Genomic DNA, 14005 nt, shown 5'->3' with positions numbered 1-14005 from the left:
TAGGGCAGCACAGAGGGACACACCAAAAGACCACAACAAAGCAGCCCATTTATGCAGAAAACAAAGAACAAATTATTTGCTACATAAATGACTTGCATTCATTCCCCAACTACCTTTCCAGAAATTATCTGGAGATAACTATTAATCAGTTCTTCTCTAATATAATTTTCAAAAGTTTGTGAAATGTATTATAACTTTTTAAGATTTTCCCTTCACCTGGAAAAAAAAAGCCTCTCAAATTTGATTATGGAGCGGAGAACAACCAAGTACTGATTCTCCAACGCATCACCACCACGTGCCCACTTTTCCAGGACGATGTGTCATGCAATAAGCAACAGAAGGAAAAGACTCTTATTGAAAAGAGAAAATCCGGTGTATTTTTCAGCCAGAGAGAACCTTGTGAGGATTATTTCCCCAACACTAAGGCAGCACAGGCTCTACTCACCTCATGAAGTTGCTGACAGAATCAAAGTAAACAGACAGTAAGAGGCTTAGTTCTGTTCTCTGGATCCCCCTTCATAAGACACTCCACACAGTGCATCCAACAAATAAATAATAGCAATTTATTCTTAAAAGTGACTCAATTAAAAAAAAAGAGAGAACGAGGCTGTGAAAAACTTTGCTGGGAAAATCGCTGTTCTGAGAGGCACATGCCCGGCCATGTCCTAAACTCCAGGGAGGCTTCCATGAAAGCAACCCTAAGTCTCCAGGTCCCAGCTTCCTCCCAGGTGTTTGGATTGGCTTGCACGTATCTTATAAAATTCTGAATTAAACGGTCAACATCGAAAAGTCTGAAGGTATCACCAAAAACCCAGATTCCCCACTGCTCTTGACACATTTAGGATGTGGCCACACCAGGTCTATATCCCATCAGGTAAAGCTGGCTCAGAGCTGGGCAGGGGCTGTCCTGAGAGGATCCAGCACCCATGCCCTTCCATCCAGCTCCTCCCTTCACGCCACCTGCCTGACCCCACAGATGGGGGCTTGCTACCCCAACGATCTTAAATTCTTCTCAGGTCACCCCCTCACCCTACACTTCCCAGGACCTGCTGAGGGCAGGTTACGAGTAATCTCTACAGAGCACATTCTACTTGAGAACACAGGGGTCTCAGGCAACCTGCAGCACAAAACCAGCTAAAAGGGCATTTCCAGCAAATTCTACAGGGCTCCCGGCCATGGTCTGCAGTGCTCTGCTGGCCACAGCCTTCCAGGAAATTCTCATACAAGGAGGGCCATCCTGAAGACATTCTGTACTTCCCCATCACCAAGCTTTCTTCTATCCAATTAAAAGGCCAGTTACAGTCAACTAAATGCCTTGAGAACACATATGATTTTAAGAGACAGAAGCAGAAAGACAATGACAATTTTCCCAAGAATGTCCACAGTAACTGTGGCTGCTGCAGTTGTCTTACTGTTTGCCAATGAAGGAAAGCTGAAATCTAGAAAGAAACGAGGCCAGGCGCAGTGGCTCATGCCTGTAATCCTAACACTTAGGGAGGCGGAGGCTGGTGGATCACCTGAGGCTGGGAGTTCCAGACCAGCCTGACCAACATGGAGAAACCCCGCCTCTACTAAAAATACAAAATTAGCCGGGTGTGGTGCCACGTGTCTGTAATCCCAGCTACTCGGGAGGCCGAGGCAGGAGAATCGCTTGAATCCAGGAGGCGGAGGTTGCGGTGAGCCAAGATCATGCCATTGCACTCCAGCCTGGGCAACAAGAACGAAACTCTGTCTCAAAAAGAAAAGGTACGGGCATTGCCTTCCCACTGACTTCAAAAACAAAAACAAAGGGCAAACAGAAAAGCAAAGCATTCCTTCCATCTAGGAGGGGTCATTCCTATAGTTTAAAAGCTTAAAAGTACCAAGTTTATGTGGTAACTTCCAAATTTGTCTTTGTAAAGAACAAAGCTATCTATTTTACATCCAACACATAGCCAATGATACCAAGAACATACACAAAATACATTTCCATAAGGTAGAGGTAAAAACTAATAGCCTGAGAGCTACTGGATTCTGACTTCTCTTATTTACTTGTAAATCCTACCGTCTCAAACCTAGATGGTTGACAATCCCAAGACTGAGTGTACAAATTAAAGGCATGTTCTAAAGCCACTTCGTCCTAATTAGCACCCCCACTTACAGCAAAGGCAGAGAAAACATCTACAATGAAATTCAAAGTTATTATCTTCTGCTCCTGTGAGCAACCTCTAAAAAAGTATTCAATGGGAGCAGAGTCAAATTAAGGATTACTTGTAGATTTTACATATCTGTGCTATTGCCCCATCTGCCACAGAGATCTACGTTAATTATAAGGCACATCATTTAGGCCAGGCATGGTGGCATAAGCCTGTAATCTCAGCACTTCGGGAGGCCAAGGCAGGCAGATAGCTTGAGCTCAGGAGTTTAAGACAAGCCTGGGCAGCACAGCGAAACCCCATCTCTACAAATATGCAAAAATTAGCCAGGCACAGAGGCACACACCTGCAGACCCAGCTGCTGAGGAGGCCGAGGTGGGAGGACTGCCTGAGCCCAGGAGGCTGAGGCTTCAGTGAGCTGAGATCACACCACAGTGTTCCAGCGTGGACGACAGAGCAAGACCCTGCCTCCATAAAAAATAATTCAAAACTCTGAGGCATGGATGAATATGAGTTTGCAGGCAGATTCCCCCATGTGGTCAGGACACATGAATATGCCACTTCTGTACATCATCTGTTGCAGTATTTCTTGTATTAAATTCCAGTGATCCACTCTAAATGTATGTCCTTTTCAATGTCATCCATAACTTTAGATAAGTGATTTTCTTTTTTCTTTTTTCTTTTTTTTTTAGATGGAGTCTCGCTCTGTCACCCAGGCTGGAGTGCAGTGGCGCGATCTCGGCTCACTGCAAGCTCCGCCTCCCGGGTTCACGCCATTCTCCTGCCTCAGCCTCCCGAGTAGCTGGGACTACAGGTGCCCGCCACCATGCCTGGCTAATTTTTTTGTATTTTTAGTTGAGACGGGGTTTCACCGTGTTAGCCAGGATGGTCTCGATCTCCTGACCTTGTGATCCGCCCGCCTCGGCCTCCCAAAGTGCTGGGATTACAGGCATGAGCCACCACACCCGGCTGTGATTTTCTTATTGTTTGTTCATATTAAAAGGATCATTTTTAGATTGTAGAGACAGAGAAGGCATTAAATAATGTGACAATTTTCATTAGTTACATCCATCTTCATAATCCTGCCATTTAAATTTTTGTTTCCTCGATGCTTTCATCTGAACAGTCCTTTAAACCTCAGAAGTCAAGCTGTGAACACGCAGCCACAGCCACACCTCTGCCTGGGGTCTGCCCCTGCTCCCAGGGATGGGGGCCAGTGCCTCTCGCCGGGGCATCAGCAGCAGCAGCAGCAGCTTCCAGACAGCAGTCAGAGCACACATGCGCTGGGAGGCAGCACCAAGGACAGTCCCCGCACCACCGATGAAGCCTCCCGGAGCCAGGAACTGCAGCCCCAAAGCATGCATAACCCCCGTCTCTCCTCGATGTGCAGTGAGGCAAGTACACCCCCCCACTGAAGGGCCAGACGAAGCTGAGAAGCGACCCTGACAAAATCAACTCAGGAGGTTTCTGTTTGAAAAGGACACGGCACTTTCCCCCACAAACCTGATATTTAACATCCGTGAAGGTAAATAGGAAAAAAAAATTACTCTAATAAAACAAAAAAAGCAACTAAAAAGTTCCTTCCTTTTGAGCCACACAGAAATCCAAGAAAGAGCTCCTCAGGGCTCATGGAGCATTTCCTCCGGGGACCTTGGCATCATGGACAACATGCACCTTCCCTCAGAGGACCTGTCTGAACAACTCCTGTCTTCGCTGTGGCCCATGAGAGGGGCACACCATGTCCCCAAAACCTCCTCTCCACTTCAGTACTAACGGGGGCTAGGACCACACACACCATGTACCTGGGTGCCACAGCCCTCAGGAGCCCTGGACAGGTAGTGTGGACTTTACAGGCCAATCCACAAGCCACTCCCTTATCATGGTCACGGCTCAAAACTTCTGCCCACTAGATACAAATTTTAACCAGCATACACTCAATAAAAACTGAGAGAAAGGTGCTTCTAGCTCCAACACAGCCCATGAGCCTTCCCATAAGAACTAGACACTTTTCTCCTGCTATACGTTCAGGTGAGAAATCTCTCCACCCACAGAAAGGAAAACACCTGATATATACCACAACATTTAAAGAAGATTCTATTCTAACAAGGCAAATAAAATATCACAGCAAAAGGAACAATCAAAACGTAATGCAACAAAAGCTTATTTTTTAAATTCAGTAATGCTCCCCTGGCTTTGGTAAAACAAGAAAACCAAAGGTGTCAGCCCGTATGTCTTCCCACCCCCTCGAGTTCAATAAAAAAGAGTCTTACCTGCTGTTACTTTATTTAGAGTCACTAAGGAACTGAGGACCTTGTTAAAATTCTGCCCCTGATACAAATCATTTGCATCAAACGTCTGAAAGGAAAAATTAAACAAGCAAAATTAGTAGAGTCTTATGTTGGGTGCAGGATGAACTAAGTTCTCCCAGCAATGCGACGATGCTCAGCCTGAAATCCTAAGGAGACCACACAACCTGCGACAGGGAGACCAGCACGCTCAGTCTCTCAGTCCTGAGGTAAGAATCCAATCAAAATTCTCCTACTTAGGTGCAGGGTCCCCCCTCGGCATTAGGCCAATTCCCTACCCAACACCCGCCCCTGCCCCTCTGGAGTGTGAGCTCATTCACGGGGGCGGGGTGGGGGGTGGGCTGCTGGCATTCAGCAAGCAAGCAGCGGTGCTTGCGCAATCCTCCTCTCCTTAGATTAACACAGAGGCCCCAGGCAAGGCGTGCTACAGATGTTCTTTCCTAGCCACGGAAAATAAGGGAAAATGACAGTCTACTCCAAAGCTAACAGCAGCAAAAGAAAATGCGGACATCAGAGAGCAGAGTGGATGTGAGGGTAAAAGGAGGACAGACAGGAGAAGCAGATCCCAGATAGGAAAGGGGTAGGGACAAGAGACCACCACCCTCAGAGCTCTGAGGCCAGAACCAGGCAAGCCCACAACCGCATCCCCTCCAGTCCAGGGCTATCTAGAGCCCTGGGACCACGATAGAGTTGGTCACATTGCCACTGGCAGGCACTTCCCACCACCATCCTGGAGCTTGGAAAGGTAAAGCACATTGGTTTGCCTAGGTATGTGGCAACTAGTGTCTAGAACGCGTGTGCACACACACAGCCATGTCAAAACAAACAGAGCTCTCATCTCAGATACTGCCCAAAGACTACATATGGCTTCTGATCACCAAATAACCTCAAGCAAAGATAAACAGTCAAATCATCCACAACTATGTTTCAGAAAAATTAAGAAAAAAATTCTTTCAGAGGTGCCAATAACAGAAAGATACATTTAAAAAGCAAAACGTGTATCCTGTTGCCATATGTTCTAACTGAGATTACCGGAAATGAGCATCAGTGGACAAGGGCCCCACCTTCTCTCCAGGGCTGTCGTCTCCTCCTGTCAGTCCTGCCCTCTCCCCACACCTCTAGCAGACCCTGCCAGAAGCCCCACTTCTTCCTCTTCCTGCCTTCGGTCTCCTCCCTTTCCTGGCTAATCCTTATTCATCTTGCTTCCTGACACAGCCCTGCCTTGACAGCCTGGCTGCCCCCACCACACCCGGTCAGGTCCCCAGCCAGGCTCCCCCAGAACACGTGTCATGATAGTTTGATGGTGGATGTCTACAGGCCTCCCTAGACTAAAAAAGCTGCAGTGGCAGATTGTACATCTCCCAACACCCAGCACAGGGGCTGGTGCACAGTGAAAAGGCATCCGAATGGAGACGTGCACCAGCATCCAACCAGCCACCCACCCTGCAGGCACCGCATGCTGCTGTAATGAAGCTCACGCCAAGAGAAGCTAAGAAAAGTGACACCAAATGTGAAAAAGTCCTGCTGTATTATTCAAAATTCATCTGCAGCTAAAGGCCTTCTGTCTATAATTTTCCAAATAAGTAAAAATAGTCATGAGATGTTTAAACATAAAAAAAGAAGAACCAGACTTTGAAAAACTACCTCAAGAGAAAAACCCACCAAATCACTAAAAGACTCAAGAAAGGAGCTGAAAACCAGAGGTCACTTTCTTAAAGTTCACAAGGAAATATCAGATGGAACCACAAAACGTAAAAGGAAAGCTGTGAACACATCTAAGCATTCTATGTGCTTACCGATGCCATTTCTAACAAAAGGCACAAAATATAACTGATTTCATGAAGCTAAATCCTTCCTTTAAAAAACAGTCCTTAGAACAGATAGTCTTTAGAATCATCTTTCATACAGAATACATTTGTTGTAATATTTATTATTTAAGAAGAAATCCCAACTCAAATGAGAGCAGCATCTAGGCTGACATAACCACCTATAACAAATACGGGTTAAGCTGCATTTTTTAAAAGGAATTAAATAGGCCTCAGCTTCCTTATATGCAAAACATAAAATTTCTCTTCATCATAACATTTTTAAATAGGAGATCTGAATGTCTTTCAGCTCTACAGATCTAATCTTAGAGCTCTGAAAATTCAAGTCATTTTTTATTTTGTCAATTTTGTATACTACAAAAAGAAATACATAAATAAATTTCTACTAACCTTCATAGTGGCAAGGCAGCAAGTCACAAAACCCAGAATAACAGGATGTGAAAAATGTGAAGTTTCCTGTTATTCCAGAACTATATATCTTTCTTACTTGGATACCCAGGAAGCATCTGATTGGCTGAAACTGCCCACCAATGGGCTTCAATATGACATCAGAGTTTAAGTGAATACACACACCACACTTCTCAACAGGAAGCTAGACAATGAGATGAGGCAAATCCTTACCCCTGAGAGGGGGAAAATGCACATTCTCAGCCAACAAAATGTTTCGATCGAAGTGCTTCTCTAGAGAAAGATAACAGACTATTTCCTAAAATAGAAATCTATTCAACAAAAAACAGAAACAGAAAAATCTGAGTACAGAGAAATTTTGTACTATGGGAATAATAGGGAAGTCTCAAAACTTTTATAGAAATCTCTCTGCAAAAAGCAAATCAGTGTGTATATAAGAATTACCATGACATTTAGCACACTAAATTGTTCCCTAGGGTTATTAAAACAAGTGTCTTAGACGGGATTCATTCATTCCCCACCACGACTTGCTGGGTGCTTTAGCAGTATTTCCACTCTCGGCAATGGCAAGGAGCAGCAGGAGGGAAGGAACTACAAACCATATTCCATTGTCTCCAGGCCTCCTTTTGGAAGCCTCAGCCTCAGGAGCAGCAATTCTCAGCAGGAGCTGCATGTTAAGACCTCCTGGGGGGCTGTAAAAGGGCAGGATACTCCAGCAGTGTTCTGGAGTCCAGAGACTCAAATCAAAATGCCAGCCCTCTCCAAGTGACTCCAACACACAGCCAAGCGTGAGAAGCGCTCCTGGTGAGGTAAGGAAGGTCATTAGGAATCCTGCCCAGCTGAAGCCTCAATGCCAGCACAGGCACACTTCCTGCCACCTGCACTACCCCACACAGGCACCATGCTGGGGACAAGGGTGGCTGCACAGACACACTTCACACCATAATACGCTTTAGGATCTATCCATTTGAAAAAGCGTATTTCAAACACTCACCCTTACTTTTACATTTAAGTGAATTAAATGTGCAATAGAATGATCCGATACTCCCAAAATGAAATCATCCTACCAGTTTTCCACCAGAAAACTAACATTAAAATTCCTTAGCTTATTTTTGGTATTTTACTCTCAATAGAAACTACATAATCAAATACAATACCAAATCAGGGATAAAAGAAGCCCAGAGTATTCAAACAAGGATAGAAAAATACCTTCTTAAAAGTGGGGGGGAGGGGAGTTCCCATGGTCTAACACTAAACCGCACAACACAATGCGGCACGTTGTGGGAAGGACGTGGCGGTGCTGGAAGAAGGAAGAGGGCTGAGTCTACGGAGCAGAGCCTCCCTGACCACCTGCTTGCTACAGCCCTGCATTGGGCCCCTTGGACCTCAGACTTCTCATCCTCACCAGGGAAAGGGGAACATGCTTGAGGACAGGAAGCAGCAACTGGAATGCCCCACACTTTCAAAAAGAAAAGGGCACACCAAATCTCACTTATCAAAACAGACCTACAGATAACTCCATTCTGCCAAGGAAAACTCTTACTTTTAAAAATGCAAAATAACCACAAGAAAAAGCCCACTGAACAGAGAGAAGAATCATCTACATGACTTACAGGTCAGCCCTCTCATTTAGAGATAAAATGAAGCCCCAAAGTACAATGACTTTCTCAACTCTATTCTCATAGAGTATGTTTATTGGACCTCGTTTCTCTTGCAGTGCTTTCCAGAAATTGCTTCTTAGGAAGCTGAATTGTAGCTGGCACTGTTTAGGAAAATTATCTTGCCCTCTGTGAAATACACAGGCCATATATAAAGCAATTTGGGCATAAAATAGAATGGCTAGAAGGTGCTAAACTATACAAACCATAGAAGAAAATAGTGAGACGCAGAGAAACTATCTGAGGAAGATTTCTGCAATCGTAGGTCGGAGAACCTCAGCCACAGGAACAAGGGGGACAATGGGGATTTGGACAAACACTGGGGAGAGACTGGAAGGAGCCAACAAGCCTGGGGATCAAGTCCTAGGTCCAGAAGACAATGGCATGGAGGACGACCAAGGGCATGGTTTTTTAATTGAAGGCCGAACTTCATTAATATTTAAGACTGAGGGAAATCCCCCCCGAGCCAAAGAAGAAAAAAATGTCTTCAGTATCTCATCCCCATTGTCTTTACCGTGTCTTCACTGAACAAGCAGCTTCTGGGCACCTACAAAAGCCAGACATTAAGTCTGTCCACAATTCTGGGCCATGGAAAACAAGACTGCTCTGGATCAAGAGACTCCAGATGCCAGAAGGGGCCCTGCACTGGACCGTTTTGGATAAACCATCTACAAAGTGTACTTGGGAACACCTGGGGAAATGTAAATACAGACTACGTATCAGATGGTGTTGAGACATCATTACTAACCTTGTCATGTATGACAGACATTACAGTTTTGGCTATGTCAGAACATGGCGTTAATTTTGGAAAGGTCATTTTGAAGGATTTAGCTGGCACCTGCAGGGTGGACAAGTCTCCACACAGCTGTGGGTGTCCCGTTCCTCACCTGGGAAGGGAGAGAAGCTGAATCAGCTAACCTCTAAAGTCACTTCCAGTTGTAAATCTCAAGGATTCCTCTGACACAGTGTATTGTCAAAAAAAAAAAAAAAAAAGACATGATTTCGAGCAAGGAAGCACCAGGGTCAAGAGAGCTGGCTGAACAGAAAACGAGAGAAAGGTGAAGGTGAGTGGTGAGGAATTCAGCAGCTGGCTACAGGACAATAAGAGAAAAAAAAATGAGTTAAGGAAAGTGGGCATTCATTCCTTTGTACCACAACTGCATCTCCCACACTTGGTTCCAGAGAAAGGAGGCTCGGCTTGGAGATGACCGGGAGGAAAATGAAGGATGCAGCAGGGAGGGCACTGGGCTCTCCCCAGAGAGGCCGCAGCCCAAGGCTGGTCAGGACCCCTCCCATCTAGGGGCCGAGAGAGGTGATGTCCACAGACACAGAAAGATGGTAGGGAAAAGTCACCCTAGGTGTTGAGGAAGAGGAGGAGGAGTCACCGAGTAGTCCACGGCGGCAGAAAACAAGTACCTGTAACATGAGTCAGAAAGGGCTTCACAGAGTGGGTGACAACTGTATGTGCTCCCAATGGAGGCACAGACTTTGGAGCAGAAAAAAGGAAGAGGGGTGAGGCCACGCAAATGTGGACCTAAGGCCACCATCTGTAACAGGCATATCAGGAGGTCACTGTCTGGTGTCCGTTCCCCACTGCTGTCCAGTCTCTAGGCCCAGGCTGATTGTTGCTGGGCACCCAGCACTCCAGCTCCTAACCCCACAGAAGAAACTGAAGCCAAAGGTGCTGGAACCAGTCATCAAAGGCTCTACAATCTGGCCCAGACTCAACTTCCAGCCTTAATTTTTGCCATGCCTCCAAAGGAATTCTATTTTAGCATATTCCTCATTTTATGGTTACACCAAAGCAGCCACATTTATTATTAAGTTTACCTCCTGAACTAACACCTGACAAAAGAAGGACTCATTTGGACATGAGGAAGATGGGGCTCGGCTGGTCACCAGCAACCATCTGGCAGGCTAAGGCCCTTAGGGTAACCTTACAAGTATGCACAGGCAACATCAGGGAGCTTATAGTCACCTGTGCTCCCAAATATGAAAACCTCTGACCAGAGGACGACTACTAGCAGAAATATCCACAGTGGTTTCCAGGACAGCTTCAATCAAAAAGAGTATTATTCTAAAATAAAAAGGCTTCAGCAGACAAAAGTTCTAAGAGCTGATGTTGACCCAAACTTAAATTTTCACATTCAGTACGCTATGTTCCAACTTCCTCTGCCTCTCTAACCCAGGCTCACTGCAGCAGACAGTATGGCTGCTTTCATTCACTCCCCCTGCCCTTCGAGGAGGAGTCTACATCCAGCCCAGTGATGCCCATCAGCTTCCTACAGGCAGGGGCAGGCCTGGCCACATGACTTTCTCTGACCAATGAGATATTGAGAGGTGAAGCCAGCTGGGCTTCTGGGTCGGGTGGGGACCTGGAGAACTTTTCTGTCTAGCTAAAGGATTGTAAACACACCAATCAGCACTCTGTGTCCAGCTAAAGGTTTGTAAACACACCAATCAGCACTCTGTAAAAATGCACCAATCAGAGCTCTGTGTCTAGCTAAAGGTTTGTAAATGCACCAATCAGCACTCTGTAAAAATGGACCAATCAGCAGGACGTGGGCAGGGCCAAATAAGGGAATAAAAGCTGGCCACCCAAGCCAGCAGCAGCAACCCACTCAGGTCCCCTTCCACACTGTGGAAGCTTTGTTCTTTTGCTCTTCACAATAAATCTTGCGCTGCTCACTCTTTGGGTCCACACTACCTTTATGAGCTGTAACACTCACCGCAAGGGTCTGCAGCTTCGTTCCTGAAGTCAGCAAGACCACGAACCCACCAGGAGGAACAAAAAACTCCGGACACACCACCTTTAAGAGCTGTAACACCCACTGCGAAGGTCTGTAGCTTCACTCCTGAAGTCAGCGAGACCACAAACCCACCAGAAGGAAGAAACTCTGGACACATCTGAAGGAACAAACTCCGGACACACCATCTTTAAGAACTGTAACACTCACCGCGAGTGTCCGCGGCTTCATTCTTGAAATCAGCGAGACCAAGAACCCACCAGAAGGAACCAATTCCGGACACATTTTGGTGACCCAGATGGGACTAACGCCAAGCAGTGAGTATCATCAGACCCCTTTTGCTTGCTATTCTGTCCTATTTTTCCTTAGAATTCGGGGGCTAAATACCAGGCACCTGTTGGCCAGTTAAAAGCAACTAGCACGGCCACCGGACTAAAGACACGGGTGTCAGGCTTTCTGGGAAAGGGCTAATAACCCCCGACTCTTCAGAGTTGGGAGCGGTGGTTTGCCTGGTACCAGCTTCCACTTTTCCTGTACTTCCAGGCTGAGCCAACGGTCAACAGAGAGGAAAGCCATTCAACTCCGGGGTCCCAACAACAAGCTGGTTGACCCTGTGGCCACGAGCGGAACTCTCAAAGTTATGTCGCCCAAGTGAGACTCGCCCATCTATCCTATCCATCCTGACCCTTGCCTCCTGGGTCCTAATGCCTGTCAGACAAACGTCCTCTCACCTCTCTTCTCTGAGGCTAGTCCTGCTTCTAAAAACCACTCCCTGTCTCTAGTTCTTTTCTAGTTTCAGGACTCTGTTCCCTTCTTTAGGCACCCGGGCTCGCCAATCAGAAAGACATAATTTTTGCCCAAAGCCCTGTCACAGGGGGTACTATCTGGAATTTTAGCACCCCTACTCAGACAAGCAGGCCTAACAAAAGCTATTCCTGAAGCTAGGATATGGGGAGCCTCAGAAATTGTATCCTTCCTATTCATATAAGTGAGGACAAAAGGCATCACTCTTCCAACCCTGGAGATCCCTTCTCTCCCTCAGGGTATGGCCCTCCACTTCATTTTGGGGGCATAACATCTTTATAGGACACAAGTAAAGTCCCAATACTAACAGGAGAACGCTTAGGACTCTTAACAGGTTTTCAAGAATGCGTCAGTAAGGGTCATTAAATCTGATTTTTCTCAGTCCTCTTTGTGGTCTAGGAGGACAGGCAAGGTGCAGGTTTTATGAGAATGCGTCGGTAAGGGCCACTAAATCCAACCTTCCTCAGTCCTCCTTGTGGTCTAGGAGGGAAACTAGTGTTTCTGCTGCTGTGTCAGTGAGCGCAACTATTCCGATCAGCAGGGTCCAGGGTTCTTGGGCAAGAGGTGTTTCTGCTGCTGCGTCGGTGAGCACAACTATTCCGATCAGCAGGGTCCAGGGTTCCTGGCCAAGAGGTGTTTCTGCTGCTGCGTCGGTGAGCGCAACTATTCCGATCAGCAGGGTCCAGGGACCGTTATAGGTTCTTGGGCAGAGGGAGAAAAACAAACCAAAACTGCAGGTGGTTTTGTCTTTCAGATGGGAAACACTCAGGCATCAACAGGCTCACCCTTGAAATGCATCCTAAGCCATTCGGACCAATTTGACCCAGAAACCCTGAAAAAGAGGCAGCTTATTTTTTTCTGCACTATGGCTTGGCCCCAGTATTCTCTCTCTGATGGGTAAAAATGGCCACCTGAGGGAAGTATAAATTACAATACTATCCTGCAGCTTGACCTTTTCTGTAAGAGGGAAGGCAAATGGATTGAAATACCTTACGTCCAGCTTTCTTTTCATTGAAGGAGAATATGCAAAGCTTGCAATTTATGTCCCACAGGAGGACCTCTCAGCTTACCCCCATATCCTAGCCTCCCTATAGCTCCCCTTCCTATTAATGATAAGCCTCCTCTAATCTCCCCTGCCCAGAAGGAAATAAGCAAAGAAATCTCCAAGGGACCACAAAAACCCCCGGGCTATCGGTTATGTCCCCTTCAAGCTGTAGGGGGAGAGGAATTTGGCCCAAGCCGGGTACATGTCCCCTTCTCCCTCTCTGATTTAAAGCAGATCCAGGCAGACCTGGGGAAGTTTTCAGATGATCCTGATAGATTTCCTACAGGGTCTAGGGCAAACCTTCGATCTCACTTGGAGAGATGTCATGCTATTGTTAGATCAAACCCTAGTCTTTAATGAAAAGAATGCAGCTTCAGCTGCAGCCCGAGAGTTTGGAGATACCTGGTATCTTAGTCAAGTAAATGATAGAATGACAGCCGAAGAAAGGGACAAATTCCCTACCGGTCAGCAAGTCGTCCCCAGTATGGATCCCCACTGGGACTCAACTCAGATCATGGGGACTGGAGTCGTAAACATCTGTTGACCTGTGTTCTAGAAGGACTAAGGAGAGTTAGGAAAAAGCCCATTAATTATTCAATGATGTCTAGCATAACTCAGGGAAAGGAAGAAAATCCTTCTGCCTTCCTCGACTGGCTACAGGAGGCCTTAAGAAAATACTCTACCCTGTCACCCGACTCCCTAGAGGGTCAATTGATCCTAAAAGATAAGTTTATTACCCAATCAGCCGCAGATATCAGGAGAAAGCTCCAAAAGCGAGCCCTGGGCCCTGAACAAAATCTGGAGGCATTACTAAACCTGGCAACCTCAGTGTTCTATAATAGGGACCAAGAGGAATAGGCCCAAAAGGAAAAGCGAGATCAGAGAAAGGCAGCAGCCTTAGTCATGGCCCTCAGACAGACAAACCTTGGTGGTTCAGAGAGGACAGAAAATGGAACAGGCCAATCACCCAGTAGGGCTTGTTATCAGTGTGGTTTACAAGGACACTTTAAAAAAGACTGTCCAACGAGAAGCCGCCCCCTCATCCATGTCCGCTATGCCGAGGCAATCACTGGAAA

The 14005-nt window shown here is 46.4% G+C and overlaps 1 protein-coding gene across 27 annotated transcripts in view; it reads right to left on the bottom strand.

Annotated features, from left to right (window-relative positions):
• The window catches only part of ARHGEF7 (Rho guanine nucleotide exchange factor 7), a 190168-nt gene that overhangs the window by 95457 nt on the left and 80706 nt on the right, over positions 1 to 14005 (bottom strand). For 13 of the 27 annotated variants that reach the window (XM_034936997.4, XM_034937001.3, XM_055097017.2 and 10 more), the window contains one exon: positions 4406 to 4490. The exons of 11 other annotated variants lie outside the window; for them this stretch is intronic. In XM_034936997.4, coding sequence (XP_034792888.1) covers positions 4406 to 4490 — 85 coding nt within the window. Of the gene's footprint in view, positions 1 to 4405; positions 4491 to 6657; positions 6717 to 14005 lie in introns of those variants that run through there. 3 more of the 27 variants (XM_057299616.2, XM_008957460.5, XM_063595868.1) reach the window with 3 other exon arrangements.

This window comes from Pan paniscus, chromosome 14 (genome assembly GCF_029289425.2).
Source record: "Pan paniscus chromosome 14, NHGRI_mPanPan1-v2.0_pri, whole genome shotgun sequence".
Lineage (NCBI taxonomy): Eukaryota > Metazoa > Chordata > Mammalia > Primates > Hominidae > Pan > Pan paniscus.
The sequence above is the reverse complement of the archived record's forward strand: the minus strand, read 5'-3'. Positions and strand labels throughout refer to the sequence as shown.